We start from the raw sequence: 14,871 nt of genomic DNA, 5'->3' as shown, positions 1-14,871 counted from the left end.
ATTTAAATTAAATTTAACTAACATAACCAACTTTTTTTTTAGTACGGAAATGTACTATACAGTATACACTTTATTAAAATGAACATAGAAATAATACTGCCACAAAAAAAAAATCATCAGACCATTTATTATGTGAATTTTCGAAATAATACGAGTATATACAATGTCGAACGGCATTGTTACATTTACAACCATAAAGGTGCGTAGATTATCCGATATTTTTATTTAAGTTGGTTGTTAATAATGTTTTATTATTATTAAGGGTGACGCGTATTACTTCATTATTTTGATGAACTTTATTTTATAATTATAATTATTATTCCTGAAAGTTTATTGATACGGTATATTTATTTTCTTATCAACTATGGAAAATGTTTGTTACGGAACACTAATAAAAATTATAATTTTGTAACTGAAACAAATTTGACTTCGCCAGTGTTGTATGCAAAAAAAAACATTGGACGTATAAATTACTGATCGAGAAACTTTCACCGAAGAAATGTTGTAAAGTTTCAATATTATAATTAAATTCAAAAAGATTACTTCAAGGGACTACTTTGCATCACATTTTAATAAGATTTTTGATACACTTCAACATTTTAAAGTTCAAACCTAAAAATACATCTCAATGATTATGGTTTTGACAGTTTAATTGTTTTTAATTTTTTTTTTTTTTGTAATTATACTGCGTTGTTATCAGTAATAAGTTTCTAAACTTCATCTATCTTAAAAATTATTCTTTAAAATTTATTTTATTTTTAAACTATTGGTATATGTTCATATGTAAGAATTAGAGCATGAAAACATCACTTAAAAGTTTCTACTTTAATAAAAAAGTGTTATTATATGAAGTGTGAAAATTATAGTCTGCATTAGTGCCAATTGCTTTCATTCGTTTTTCGTCGTTACAACAAGCATTATTATAGTTTTTATTGACAAAGAACAAACTGAAGTAATATTAATAATAATGTGTATTGATTTTATAAAATAATTTAATGAATTAAATCTTCATATCTTGGTTAAAACTCGGAACCTTAAAACCTATGGAACCTAACTTATTTTATCAAGCTATTTAATTTAATTTAACTTTGTTGGCAAATTACAAAATTACATTACAATTTTTATAAAAAAAGAAAAAAGAAAGATAAATCAGTAAGAAATTCGTCTTTAAAATTATATTTTTTAATATTGACAAAGAAATAATTAATTACACCGAAATGGAGTTCACATTTGACGAATATGAATTTATTGTTGTGTATGTTTATAAAAAAATCGAAAAAACAATGTGAGTGTTAAAATCATGAAATGTCTGAATAGCGAATAATGTTTCCAAAATAATTTTGAAACTTTGAAATTGCAGATTCTAACATTTAAGACAATAACAGTAAAATAATACACATTTAATACATTATAGAAAATATAGCTTATACTTTGAAGTTTAGTCATATTTTTGTAAACAATAATACAAATTAAATACCTAGAATATAAAAGAATAAAAATTAATAAAAAATTATAATTTAATAAATTTAATACAATGATATGGATCCGTATCTTTCTAATCCGTTCGATGACAAAAATAATACACGTATAAAATGTATGCATAATACATATATATATATGATATTTATATATATTACCATAATATGTAATTTAAAATCGTTGTTTTCTTGACTGAATGAATTCCATAATAATTACAAAATTTTATCACACAATGTATTGAAAGTAAATAAAACTATATAATATAATATATCATTATATATATATATTGTAAACGAATTAGATATATGAAAGGTTTAACACTGATTATACGCTTCACATTCTGGACGACTACGGCTTCAGTAATGGTTTAACCACTTATTTTTATTACAAGATTCGAGACCCAGAAGAACAAAACAAAATGACATTTTGATTATTCTACATGTATAGGTTATAGTTCATTTTCTCATAATAATTTTAAGTACCTATAATTATTATTATTATTATTATATATTATTTATGAGAGAATTTTCTACTTTATGCATTTTTTTTTTTTTTTTGCTTTTAAAACATATCGCCATTTTAATTTTCGTGGTTAATAAAGTACCATGTTTACTTTTGGAATAGGCAAATAATTCACATAAGTTTTGACAGACTTTGATATTTTTATTATAAAATGGCCTCTGGAAAACCAACAAAATCCATTTGTTTTATTAAATATCAGAATAGATATCTTTAATTTATAAAACTTTTGCTTAAATATTAAAAAAAAAATAAAACGATCACTTTTAAATTTAAGAACTTAAAACTTGTCGACTATGACACATTTTCTAAACATATAGGTTTTCATACAGATTTTATATATGTATATACACATATATTATATTGTTTATAAGTTGTTAGCGGCATCATAACTCAACAACAACAGGAACAACGTATAAGAAAAAGAAATAAAAAAAAAGAATTAGAGAAAGAACCAGAAAACCACAGATGGAGAGGTAGGCGAGAAACTTTATCATCTCAAAGTAGTCTAGAAAATACGGGTACGACTATTGATTGTTGTCCATACGACATCTGGCGAGCTAACGCGAAATTTCTACGGCAGGGACGGAGTTTAATTATGGGCCGTACGAACGACTTTTACCGGATTTTCTGTGGCAACAGAGGGTTTGAAAAGGAAACGCAAACGCCAAACGCCAACTTTGCTAGAGAGTTCAATGGGCTAGGCAGAGAGGACACATTAAAAGTATAATTTATTAAAAGAAAAGTTATTCTAGGACAATAAATAATAACTTTATATTGTGTAGAAAAAAATGAATGTACAAAAATCTCGCCCGGTAAGGTTGTCCTGTGATTTGAATTTTCTGTTATCCAATATCGTTAGTTGTTGCTAACAATATGTTTTCCCTACAACTTTTATAAGAGTATATTTATCTATTTAGATCGTACTAATTACTTGAAAAAACAGTATCAACAATGTAACAATATATTATTATCGTCGTTAGTTGACCATCTGAGTAGTATTCAGTCTTTCAGACTAGTTAGATATTTAAAAAATGTAAGCTAATAATTATAAGTTAATCATCAATATAATGTATATAAATATATGTATATAAAATAATGTACGGTTGCATGGGACTTATAGAATGAAAATTTTTATTAAACAATTGCATTAAATTTTTTGCACATTCTTTGAGGCTAGATAAGTGTTTATAGCTTCGTTTTTAAAATCACATACTTATAAAAATTAAATATTATTTGGATTTTAAAATGGATTTCTTTGAGTTAACATAAATAAAAGAAATTTTCATTTAATGTATGTATAATCAAAAACTAACCATTTGATTTTGCTACGTTGCTCATACGTGGGACGCTACAACTTAAATAAAAATTTCAAATACTTCTTAGAAATATCAAGACAGTTTAAAGTGTAATTTAAACCACCTTTGAAAATATACCACATGTGGATTGGCCACGTTAATCGAATTGTTTCACAAAGCGAGGTATACCGATTTTCAGGTATGCATGATCAAATTACCGATATAAGTTCAAGATAAGTAAATGAGAAATCTTTTGTTTTCACATTTTAATTTTTGATGATAGCATTTTATACATTTCATAAAAATTTTAAGTAGAATTTTATATGGAACCTTTAATTAAATTTAAATGATTTTATTAAGACATAAAAATATGTAACAATAATAAATTTGAAACAGTAAAAAATTTCGAAGTCTATGAATATATCTTGTCTTGTTATTAAACATAAACAAGATATTTTAAAAATTATACTACACCTAGAAAATATTAATTTATACATAAAAAAAATATAAGAATATTAATAAAAATATGTAAAACTGGTGTTGAATAAGGATTTCCATTTTTATAATTTTTGCTTTATTGTTTTTTTCAATTATTTTAAAAAGTATTCAACATTCTCTGACCCTCATAACTAGATCTAATTTGTTACTAGGAAACACACATAAAGTTGGATAATATTGATGAATTATTACTGCTCCAAAAGTTAGGGGACTTGTTGAAACAGTTGACGGACCACAAAATAAAGCTACATTACTGTTAATTTAACACGCTCATTTTTCAGTTCAGAATTTAATAAATGGGATACAAAATTCAATTTTTAGCTTCAAAAATAAAAAATTTAAATTTCACACTTTTATTTTAATATAGTTAATTTTATATTTAAATAAGTCACACATTTTTAAATTTGTACAACACATTTCTATAATTTTAACGCACACTAAAATATGGATGGACTAAAATGCATAAATTAAATAATGATAAATATGGCAGTAAAAATTAGACTAATTAAAAACCAATAAACAGTATCATATAAATCCGTAAAAACTTAAATAAATTTTTCTCTTTTTTACATATATGGTAACATTAAATTCAATTATAAAAGTCTATTAACATTTTTATAAAAAGTCTTTATTTTTAAAATAAATTTAATATATTAGTTAAAAAATAATTTTCTAAACTGACAATAATTAAAGATGCAAATTTACATTTACATTTGTTTCACTTGGTAAATATATTAAAAATAAACTATTTGTGTTCATACCTGTCACTGAGTTAGGTCATTCACAATCTTAATTGATACATTTAAAGTAGTTATTCAATTGCAAATACCAAATTTAATCAACGTATGTGGTTTTTTAACCAAATAATTAAATAAAAACTAAAAAGTGATAAAAATAAATTTTTCATTAATGTAAGTTTAGCTCATTGTCTAAGGAAAATTAAATACAAAATTTAAAAACTAATTTATATTAAGTTTAATTGTATACTGTTTATTTATTAATTAACTTTTTACTAGAGAATAGTATGCCTAGTTTTAGATTTCATTGTCCGTAAAATAATTGCAGATCTACCTACTGTTTAATTTTTAATTTGAAATCAGCACTGTTGAATATATTCGTAAATATTATAATTCGTAATTGTTATTGTTGCTGTTATATGATTTTGAGAAAAACTGTGTTGTATGTCTACATAATAATAATATGTGTGCAGATGTAAATCAAGGTCATTACCTAATTTTTTTATGTTCATTTTGTTTCAGAGAGCGTTCAAGGTAGATTCGAAAGGCAACTCTTGGATGACCTCTTAATAGATTACAACCCTCTGGAGAGACCTGTATCCAACGAATCCGATCCACTTGAAGTTACATTTGGTATCTCGCTACAGCAGATAATAGACGTGGTTCGTATACTTTAGCTATACACTTTATTCGATCGTAAAATGTTATTGTGTGGCAATAGTATAAAGTGCAATTTACTCAATACAAAAGCAAATAACATAGTGACATCAATTCGTAGTTGCTTTGAAATGGATAAGCGTATATAAATCATAATTATATTATACTGCCTAACTAATGATCTATGTGTCCGTTAAAAATACAATTACGATCATTCATTAAAGTAGTATATATAATGTATGATAGAACAAATCATAGTCTATCACAATAAATTCAACAAAAATATCATTGTATTGAAAAATTATTATTTGTTTTTTAAAATTTCTATATTTAAAAATATAAAACATTATATATTTTACCGTTTTCTAATGACCCATTTTTTTTTAATGAAACAATTATTAACTATAACTATTTATACGCTAACTCATATTTTTAATTTTATGACTTTATGTGCAATTTTTTTTTTTTTTTTTGTATATTTTAAATTAATTTAAAAAAATTAAATGTTGGTAGACAGTTAGAGAATTTTAAAATATTAAAGTACTGATTTTCATTTAAAAAATAAAATTTGATTGTTTTTCAATATCAAAATGGTGAACAATAAAAAGTTTAAAAATAATGTATATACTGTAAATATCTAATTATACTATGTACAGTGTTATGTGGAAAGCAGAGTACGTTTAAAATATTAACATGAGAGTAAACATATTAAAATTGTAAAAAGTACACTATATCAACACGTTGATTTAAATTATACGCATATAAAGAACTCGCAAAAAATAGTAATGCACACATTTAAGATTAACAATATTAAATGATCAAGTAAACAAATATTTTGACACAGTATAAAATTAAATTAGGAATATAATTTATTGGTTGGTATGTCAACATACTGTAACTTATAGTAAAAATATAATACCAATTGTAGACCATTCATTCTAAATGAAAAAGAAAAATATGTATTACTTATAATTTATATATAAAGAGTATTCGTTTTTATTTAGCAACATTAAAATTTAATGTATTTATAATTTTCATAGTAACTATAGTAATAAATAAATAAATAAATCATAACCAACAATTTTACCTCAAAATATATTCTTAATGAATTTATTCTTCAAATATTTAAGCTATATTTTAAAATAACTTAACAAACTGTATTCTCTGTGGTGCTGTCTAGACAAGTTTTCTAGATAAGGTTTGTAAAGGACGAATCATGTTACTAAAATCCCTAGTGGTCGGCCGCCTCGATATCAATAGTATCAGTTGACAAGGTTTAACTTTGACACGATACAAATTGCATAAGCAATATTACAATAAATGTTGATTTAAGCAGTTTAAACTTTAAAGTATACAAAACGAAACGAAAACATTAATATGTATGAGATGTATCAAGACAAAAGTTAGGTTAAATGTTAATAGACTAACAAGTTGTGATCGAACAACCATCATTTTTAAAAATTATATTATTTATTGAAATCTTAACTCAGTCTCAATTTAAAATATCTAAATAAAAATTATATAAATAAATAATTTTGTATTAATGAACCAACTGTCTGCGTGCTTAAAAATGTTTGAATAACAACAAAATCATTAAAATCTAAAGCAGAAAAATCATTATTTTACTTTTAAAATTATATGAATATTTAACTTTCTAAAAAATAGTTGTATATTTTCGTGATTTTAACTTCAAACACTTAAAAAAATAAATTTAGCATAATATACTATTTTTATATTGCTACAATTACTACTTATAAGTATCATTATATAAGTGATTGAAAAAAAAAGTGTATAACTTTAATATTTAATAAAGTATTCCGTATTATTATTATTATGAGCTTAAAGTAACAAAATTCTTTAAGAATATTTATAAAATTATAAATTATTTTCTAAAATGCTACTTCTTAAAAGAATCAAGACAGACAAAAAAATAAAATACTTAAATGATCACAATATATTATATAGCTGATAAAACTAATAAATCGTTGAAACACGAATTAAATGTAATTAATTTTTCATATCATTCAATTATTTATACATTTAAATCAAATTTAAAAAACAAAGTAACTGCTGATATCATTAATAGAAAATTAAACAGGTCAAAGTTCTTTTTCGACCACATTTTTATAACTTTCAACTTCACGACCACTGCATACTAGCACCTCGCCATCTAAAAATAATATTCTTTTACAAAACTGTTGAGTGTTGACAGCGTTTAATGAAATAACAAGCTAGTAGCTACATGTTATCAGCAAAACGTCAAATCTATTTATTTTAAAATGAATTCTGATATCGCATGGAACTGCCAGTTGAGTAACAAAGCAACAGAGTCCAAGCGTATTTCACATCTGTACTTGACATTTATTGTCTGGTTTATTATTATTCACATTCAAATCTTTTTTACCTGCTTTTTGTTATTACTTCATTCTGAACTCCTCCCCAGAAAATAGATTTTTTTTAGTGAAATATAACAACTCATTTTTTCCTACCACAAGATAAATGTGAGTGTCCCTCGGGGCAGTGATCTGTCACCTATTATTTATAAGTTATAACATTTATACCTTTGACGCTCCGAAAATAAACTTATCCAGAAAAACAACTCTGAAAAAGTATAGTGATCACATTGCGGTTTTATAAACATCAAACCCAATCTTATCCAAGCAAATCCAAAAAAGAAATACATACATCTTTAATTTATATTCACCAGAAGTAACTGATTTACTATGAACAAATTATGTATTATGTACATATTTGTTTATTATAATTATTTACCATTTGTACTAGGAACTATAGTTTAGCTTTTAAAAACATAATCGTCAAATTTTAATTAATATTTACCTTTCATAATCATTATATACTAATAATGAATTAAACCATTTGTTCAAACATACGTAAGTACAGTCACTAAAAATTACCTATAGCACATACATAGTGAGGAGTTGTAGTTCCACTTTCCAATAAAAATGATAAAAGCGTCTTCCATTATGAAAATATATTTCTAAAAAATACTTCTATTCTCTATAATATAAATATCAGGTATGTACTTTTAGGAAAATTATATCCTCCTCCTTTAAAAAAAAATCTTGTATGACTACAGCAAATATTTAAAAATAAATTAGGATCACTTCACGTATTATTATGAATGATTTTTCATTAAACTAAATTCCCACGACAATCAACTTATGTCATAATTAAACATTGTCAGAAGAGATTATGTTTATTATATCTTAAAATAAAACACCAATGACATTAAAAATGTACGTACTCAGCTAGATTAAATAATCTATACAACATAATATTAAAGAGGATTGTTGAAATAAAATCTACTTAAAGAAAGTTATCATTCAATGATTGTAGCAATTTAACTACTTGATTTTTTTATATATTATATTATAACTACGAGTTATTAACGTAGTTATTAATATCTTACTAAAATAACTGATAAAAAATAAAGTGTGAAATGAATAAGTACCTACTAGAAAGAAAATAAACAACCTTTTATCATTCAAAATGCATAAAATATACCTTTAAATTATTGACTGCTATACTCAGGGAATTAAGAAAAATAATACAACAATTGTTATAACAATACTATAAAAGAATTATAAGTGATTTCAAAAGTATTTTTTTTTTATCTGTTCCTTTTATAATGACTTATGTTAGTGTTCTGAATTGCTCAGATGGAAATTTTAAATACGTTGTTATTATGAAATTATTAGAACTGTAAAATGACTATTGCTGTGTTCATGTTGCTGTATTGCAAATATTTTTAATGATTTAAAATATTATTTATGTGGAACTTGTTAATATTATTCACTATTTTTACAAGGTCATTTTTTTTTTATCTTTAACTGTGTGATTACTAATTTTTGTCTTAATATAATATTTATTAATCATGCTATTGCTTACTAACATTACACTGTTTTAGGATGAAAAAAATCAAATCGTTATAACAAATGCTTGGTTAAATATGGTGAGTACTTTTATTATTTTAATTATTTACTAAGTAATATACGTTTGATTATCGTTTCAAAATATATGATTTTATATTTTTAGACTATCATATTTTAGTCAGAAATCAATTTTGTATTCATTGGTTGAACCAAATATTTTAAAGGTTTATTAAAACAGAAGCTTGTTTTTATTTTATTTCGATTTTTCAGTACTTAAAATTACATGACTTAGAAAATAGCGCTCCTAAAGAACTATAATATTATGATATGCACTATTTACATAATATTGATAATATGTAATAATTGAAAAATAGCATTCATTAAGCCGTTTATTTATTTTTAAATTTCGATATTAAATTACGTTTTTATAATATTGCAATAAAATAATCAGTAAAAAATGAATGTGAGTATTAAATTAGTTAAATAGTTGAAAAAATAATGGGAAAATTCTTTGCCTCTATCTAACTATACTATTAAGGTGGTTTGTTTTTTTTTTGTACATAGTTTTTAGTGATTTTCTGAGAAACGACTAGACACTTTAAAAAATTACCTCTTCAAAGTACCATTTGTATCAAATTTCCAATCTATTTTGGATCTATTAAGCATTTTACAGCACTCCTGCCACCCATAAAAGTGATAACATAAAAAAACGTATCGTTAAGCCAATAATATATTCGACCCTCTGTTGAAAGTATAAAATGTAAAAAGTAACAAAGCTTTATTTAAAACTTTTATGCTGATTTTAAATGAATAATCGAATTGTTTTTGTAAATATTATATAGCATTTAAATACTGATTCTTCATTAGCATTATTTTTATTATTGTTTCAATTTGTACGTTTTGCCTATATAGTCTTATTACACTTTATTTAAAACTGTATTCAAATAATTAAATTAAATTAAATTATTGTTAATGAGACCATTGGCACATTAAATTTACTAATTCTATAATATTAACTATCATATAGTATTTTTAGAAAAAAATTAAAATTTACACATATATATTAATTCTAATTATTAACGTAGATAATATATTATATCATATTACATAATATATTCTTCTTTTTCTTATAAGTACTTTTATTATAAATAAAATTTAACTAATATAAGCTTTAGCAGCTTTTACGAAAAAAAAATGTACTATTAAATCTAATATTATTTATACTCTTAGTTTAATATTTAATATAATCAAAAAGAGTTAAAATTCTAATCTATTCATGCTATCAATATGAATAGGAAATAAACATTATTCTTTTTTATTATTTTTGTCTAAGAAACCCGTAGAATTGGACGATATTAATAAAATGAAATTATATTAGTTAACATGATAAGGGTTTATCAAATAATGATATATAAATGATAATAAAAGTAATAATTAAATAACTTAAATACTACCTATATGACACATTGAAGACATCTTGTTACGTTTTAAGTAAATTGGAAAAAAAAATAAACATTATTTATAAAATATTAATTTTTAAAACATATTATTAAATAACTTACTCAAACGTCTACTTCGTCTCTGTTTAGTTTTTTACTGTTGTTCATCATATAGACATGTTTTATTTTTAGTTTTAAACTAAAATCAATATCCCAATACTTAATTTATGATTTAGAATAGACAGTTATTTTTATGTTAATTTAAGGTTTTACAAAGGTGGTATTAGCATTATAATTATTAAAATAATAGGAAACATTGTTAGAAAATCTAAAAAAAATTATGTAAAAAAAAAAAAAATTAATACACTTTAAATATTTAAAAAAAAATCTTTTAGTCTGATTTACTCAAACTGCTTTGGTAATTACTTTTTTTAATTAAAATATTAAAATTATATTGGATAACTTTTATAGTTATAGTTTTAACAACTTTCAAGAAAAATAATAAGGATTTTTCAGTTTATATAACTTCAAGAACAACCACAAAAGCATCAAGATAAACAAGATTTGAAATGATAGACAGTTTTATATCCTATTTATTTTAATTATTTTATTAAATATTGAGCACTTATTGTATTTTGATATTTTTAATCATTACTGTTCCTTACAACTTCACAATATATTAAACTTACTAGCAGATATTTCTTTAATATTGTTATTACGCCATTACATTATTAATAACTAGATAGCGACAGCTCTAGAATAAAAAATAATACATCATGGTCAATTTTCAAGACATTTTACAAGTCTTTGGAAGTCGCAACTCGTATTACAGCAACGTGCTGACATCTGATCTTTTTAAATAAAATAGAATCAACCTCCATCTTATTACTAAAAATCAAATCCTACCAAAGAGAATGCACTTATGCTCTTCACATCTAATCAAAACTCTTCCATATAGTTTATAATATGATAATATACAATCTGGTATTACACAAAGAACAGTTTTACTCTCTATTTCATTTTAGTGTGTTGTATTTATCTATTTATCAGCCCAGCTAATCCTTAAAAGCACCTAGGCCGAGGATTAGGCAAACATGACGGTAGATAGGTTAACATATTAGCACATGTGTAACTCAATAACAAATGGCAAAAATGTATAATTACAATAAAAAGGCACTTGTATGATAATCAGCATCAAATTGAATCAATTTCTTACCTACTCATATTTATTCACATAAGTAATAGAAATGTTTCAATTTCACATTATTTTTTTAAAAATATATTTGTTTAATTATGATCATTGAAACGTTAAATAACAATTTATACATTTATATCAATATATAATTTATATTTATACATAATGTATATTACTAAATTAGGTTCTAGTTTCAGGTTGAATAATAATTTATTTTAATATTCTATTCTAACACAATAATTGATATGTGTCCCTTTTATAGTTTTATTACCTATGACGTAAAGAAATATTGATAGTTGGTTTATAAATAAGAATAATTAATGTTTTTGAACTTCAACATGTCGATGTTAGTACAATTTATTCCAATATTATATGCATTTTACGGTAAATTATTTCAAGTTTTAGTTCCTATCTTCACACAACACTCACATAATGTATTATTGATAGGTATTAGATATCTAATTACATAAAATATATACCACATATCAAAGAGCTGAATTCTTTTTTAAAGGAAACACATTAGTATTAGTTAACGAAATATTTTTACTTATATTATTATTTTTTTTACATGCAGAATAGAAAATGAACGTAAAAGACAGCCGATACAAGATATTATAATAAAATAAAAATTGAGGCAAATATTTGACTGTAAAATGCATTTGCTGTACACATGACCATATTATACTTGTTATTAATATTAAATACTTTATAGTAAGTTACCTGTGATTTTCTGATTTATTCAAGGAATGAACTTCACTATAGAAATAATCCAATTACCAAGTGTTTCTCTCTATTTAAAAAGGTCGCGAATGTGTAACAAAAATAATTGAGTATGAATTATAAACTACATGAGTTAGTTAATATTGTATAATAAAAATATCGTGGGTTAAATTATACAACAGTATAAAATTCCTTTATTTTCACTTTATATTTCTTTTTACAATAATTTTCAATTCCATAATATAAATATATAAGATATATACTTCTGTAAACTACTTTATATATTATATATTATTTATACTTTATTATTCTATGGAAAACATAACTTATAATTAATAACCTTTTTATCCCGTTCTGTTACATTTTAAATAAAAAAAAATTGATAGTTACCAAAAAATGACTAAAATTAACCAAATACTTTGTATATAAATATTATAAGACATTTCTGAAACTTTTATTATTATACAATCACAACCTACAATTTACAACACAATCATCCATGAAATATATAATAAGATTAATATTTATAATTGCTTTATTTCCAATTACCTAAGATTTTATTTAATCATTACTAAAATATTATAAACTTTATAATATTATTAATGTCATCTCACTTAAACTAATTTATTTATATCGTACTCCAATGTATTTTAATCGATCATAATTCATAAGTATACTAAAATACTAGAATACTAGAATACTGAAAATGAATCTAATGTAATTGGGTACCTAAATTGCCTATCTTAAACGCCGTGTAACCATCATAACTATACTATGTTACATTGTATTATATACAATACATTTGCGTAATTTTAACCCTTAAATTAGTAATGTATCCTACCATATACATTCCATTTAAGTAATATTGTAAATTAAACAGAAAGTTGATATTATTTATTACATTGCTGAATGGACTGCCAATATATCTCGCGATTCAAGAATATATTTTATAATATTTTATGATTACAATCATAAGATAAAAATTAAACAGTGGTATTCGTAAATTATTAGGTATACCCTCAGATATATTATTTTCATAAATTAATCATGTTGCTAAAGTAAACTTTTTAGAAATTATGATATCATCTATACCTGTGGCTATTATTAAATTCATAATATTATTTAAACAGAATATCTTCAGTTAGCATATCCTATATTTAAAAATTATAATGTCTCATCATACATAAATGCTTAATATTAATTAATTATACATAAAATGTTCTGTATAACTGGAAAAGATGCAAAGTTTAAAAAAAAATAATTATGTACGTATTATTAAATGGGTTCGGTCAGCATTCACAATTCTTAATAGTAAGTACAAAAACAAATTATTAGGTTTAAATGTTTTAATAGGGTAGATAATGAATTTGTTGTACGTTTATACTTTAATCTAAATAATGTATGATTGAATAAATCTAATTAAATTGAGTTTTAGTTGAAACATGCACTAACCCTAAAAAATATTAAATAACTTTATAAGTACTACCACTGTTTAACTGTTATCTTTATGTATATATCTCTTAAAATTGCTATGATTATATATCATAATAAATCATACATTATAGTATTTTATATTACTATATTTTTATATTTATTGACACCCCTAATCGAATTTTTCATTTTAATAAATTTTACAAAGACGTGTTCGTATTTAAAAGAGTTTCACAAAATAGTAATAGTATAATGCATATGATATATGAGTAGGTATATCAAACTATAGTTCTCATGATTATTATCGGTTATATACAAACAAGCGGAAAACACACGATCATTCAAAGTTAACTTTTACAACAAAAGACAATATTCTACAATTAAAGATAGAAATAAAATATTGAGAACCGAAAATGGATCAAAGATAACCCATGGGTAAGATTTTTAACTTGTGATAATATGGTTTCGTAACTGAATAATGTCTAAATTTCTAATTTACTGTTTAACAAACTAAAATAAAGTTTTTTAAATACCGTGGTGCGTTTTGTTTATAAACAGTTATAGTACTTACCAAAGTTATACAATTTAGACCTCTTGAAATTAAATCTCAATTAATACAATTAAATAAAAACACGCCTATCCGTATCATTTAAGAAATATGTTAACTGTTTACTGAGAGTTTACATTTGGTCACAGATTATGAAAACGTTTCAAACAACCATGCCATACACACTTGTTCTATAATCTGTTGATTTACTACACGTATCACTAACTACTTAAGTTTTAAGTATTATATTGTGACACTCACATTTATAACCCAGTTTATTAATTAGTTCTTGTATAAATCAAGTAACACCAATAGGTTTGAAATGTAGTATATTAAGTCCAAGTAACCCCAATTTTTAAATTACTCTGAATAAAATAAAATAACCAACATTTTTAATATAATCTGTCATAGTACACATATATAATATATTAATATTCTTAACCAGTAGCGTAATTGAA

The 14,871-nt window shown here is 23.2% G+C and overlaps 1 protein-coding gene across 4 annotated transcripts in view; it reads left to right on the top strand.

Moving 5' to 3' along the window:
• Nucleotides 1-14,871, top strand: part of LOC114132690 (acetylcholine receptor subunit alpha-type acr-16-like) — a 198,802-nt gene that overhangs the window by 137,616 nt on the left and 46,315 nt on the right. For all 4 annotated transcript variants that reach the window (XM_050200973.1, XM_027998223.2, XM_050200974.1 and 1 more), the window contains exons 2-3: nucleotides 5,054-5,193; nucleotides 9,117-9,161. In XM_050200973.1, coding sequence (XP_050056930.1) covers nucleotides 5,054-5,193; nucleotides 9,117-9,161 — 185 coding nt within the window. The remainder of the gene's footprint in view (nucleotides 1-5,053; nucleotides 5,194-9,116; nucleotides 9,162-14,871) is intronic.

The sequence above is a fragment of the Aphis gossypii genome, chromosome 2, assembly GCF_020184175.1.
Source record: "Aphis gossypii isolate Hap1 chromosome 2, ASM2018417v2, whole genome shotgun sequence".
In the NCBI taxonomy this organism is placed as follows: Eukaryota; Metazoa; Arthropoda; class Insecta; order Hemiptera; family Aphididae; genus Aphis; species Aphis gossypii.
This window is presented reverse-complemented; position numbering and strand designations above follow the sequence as displayed.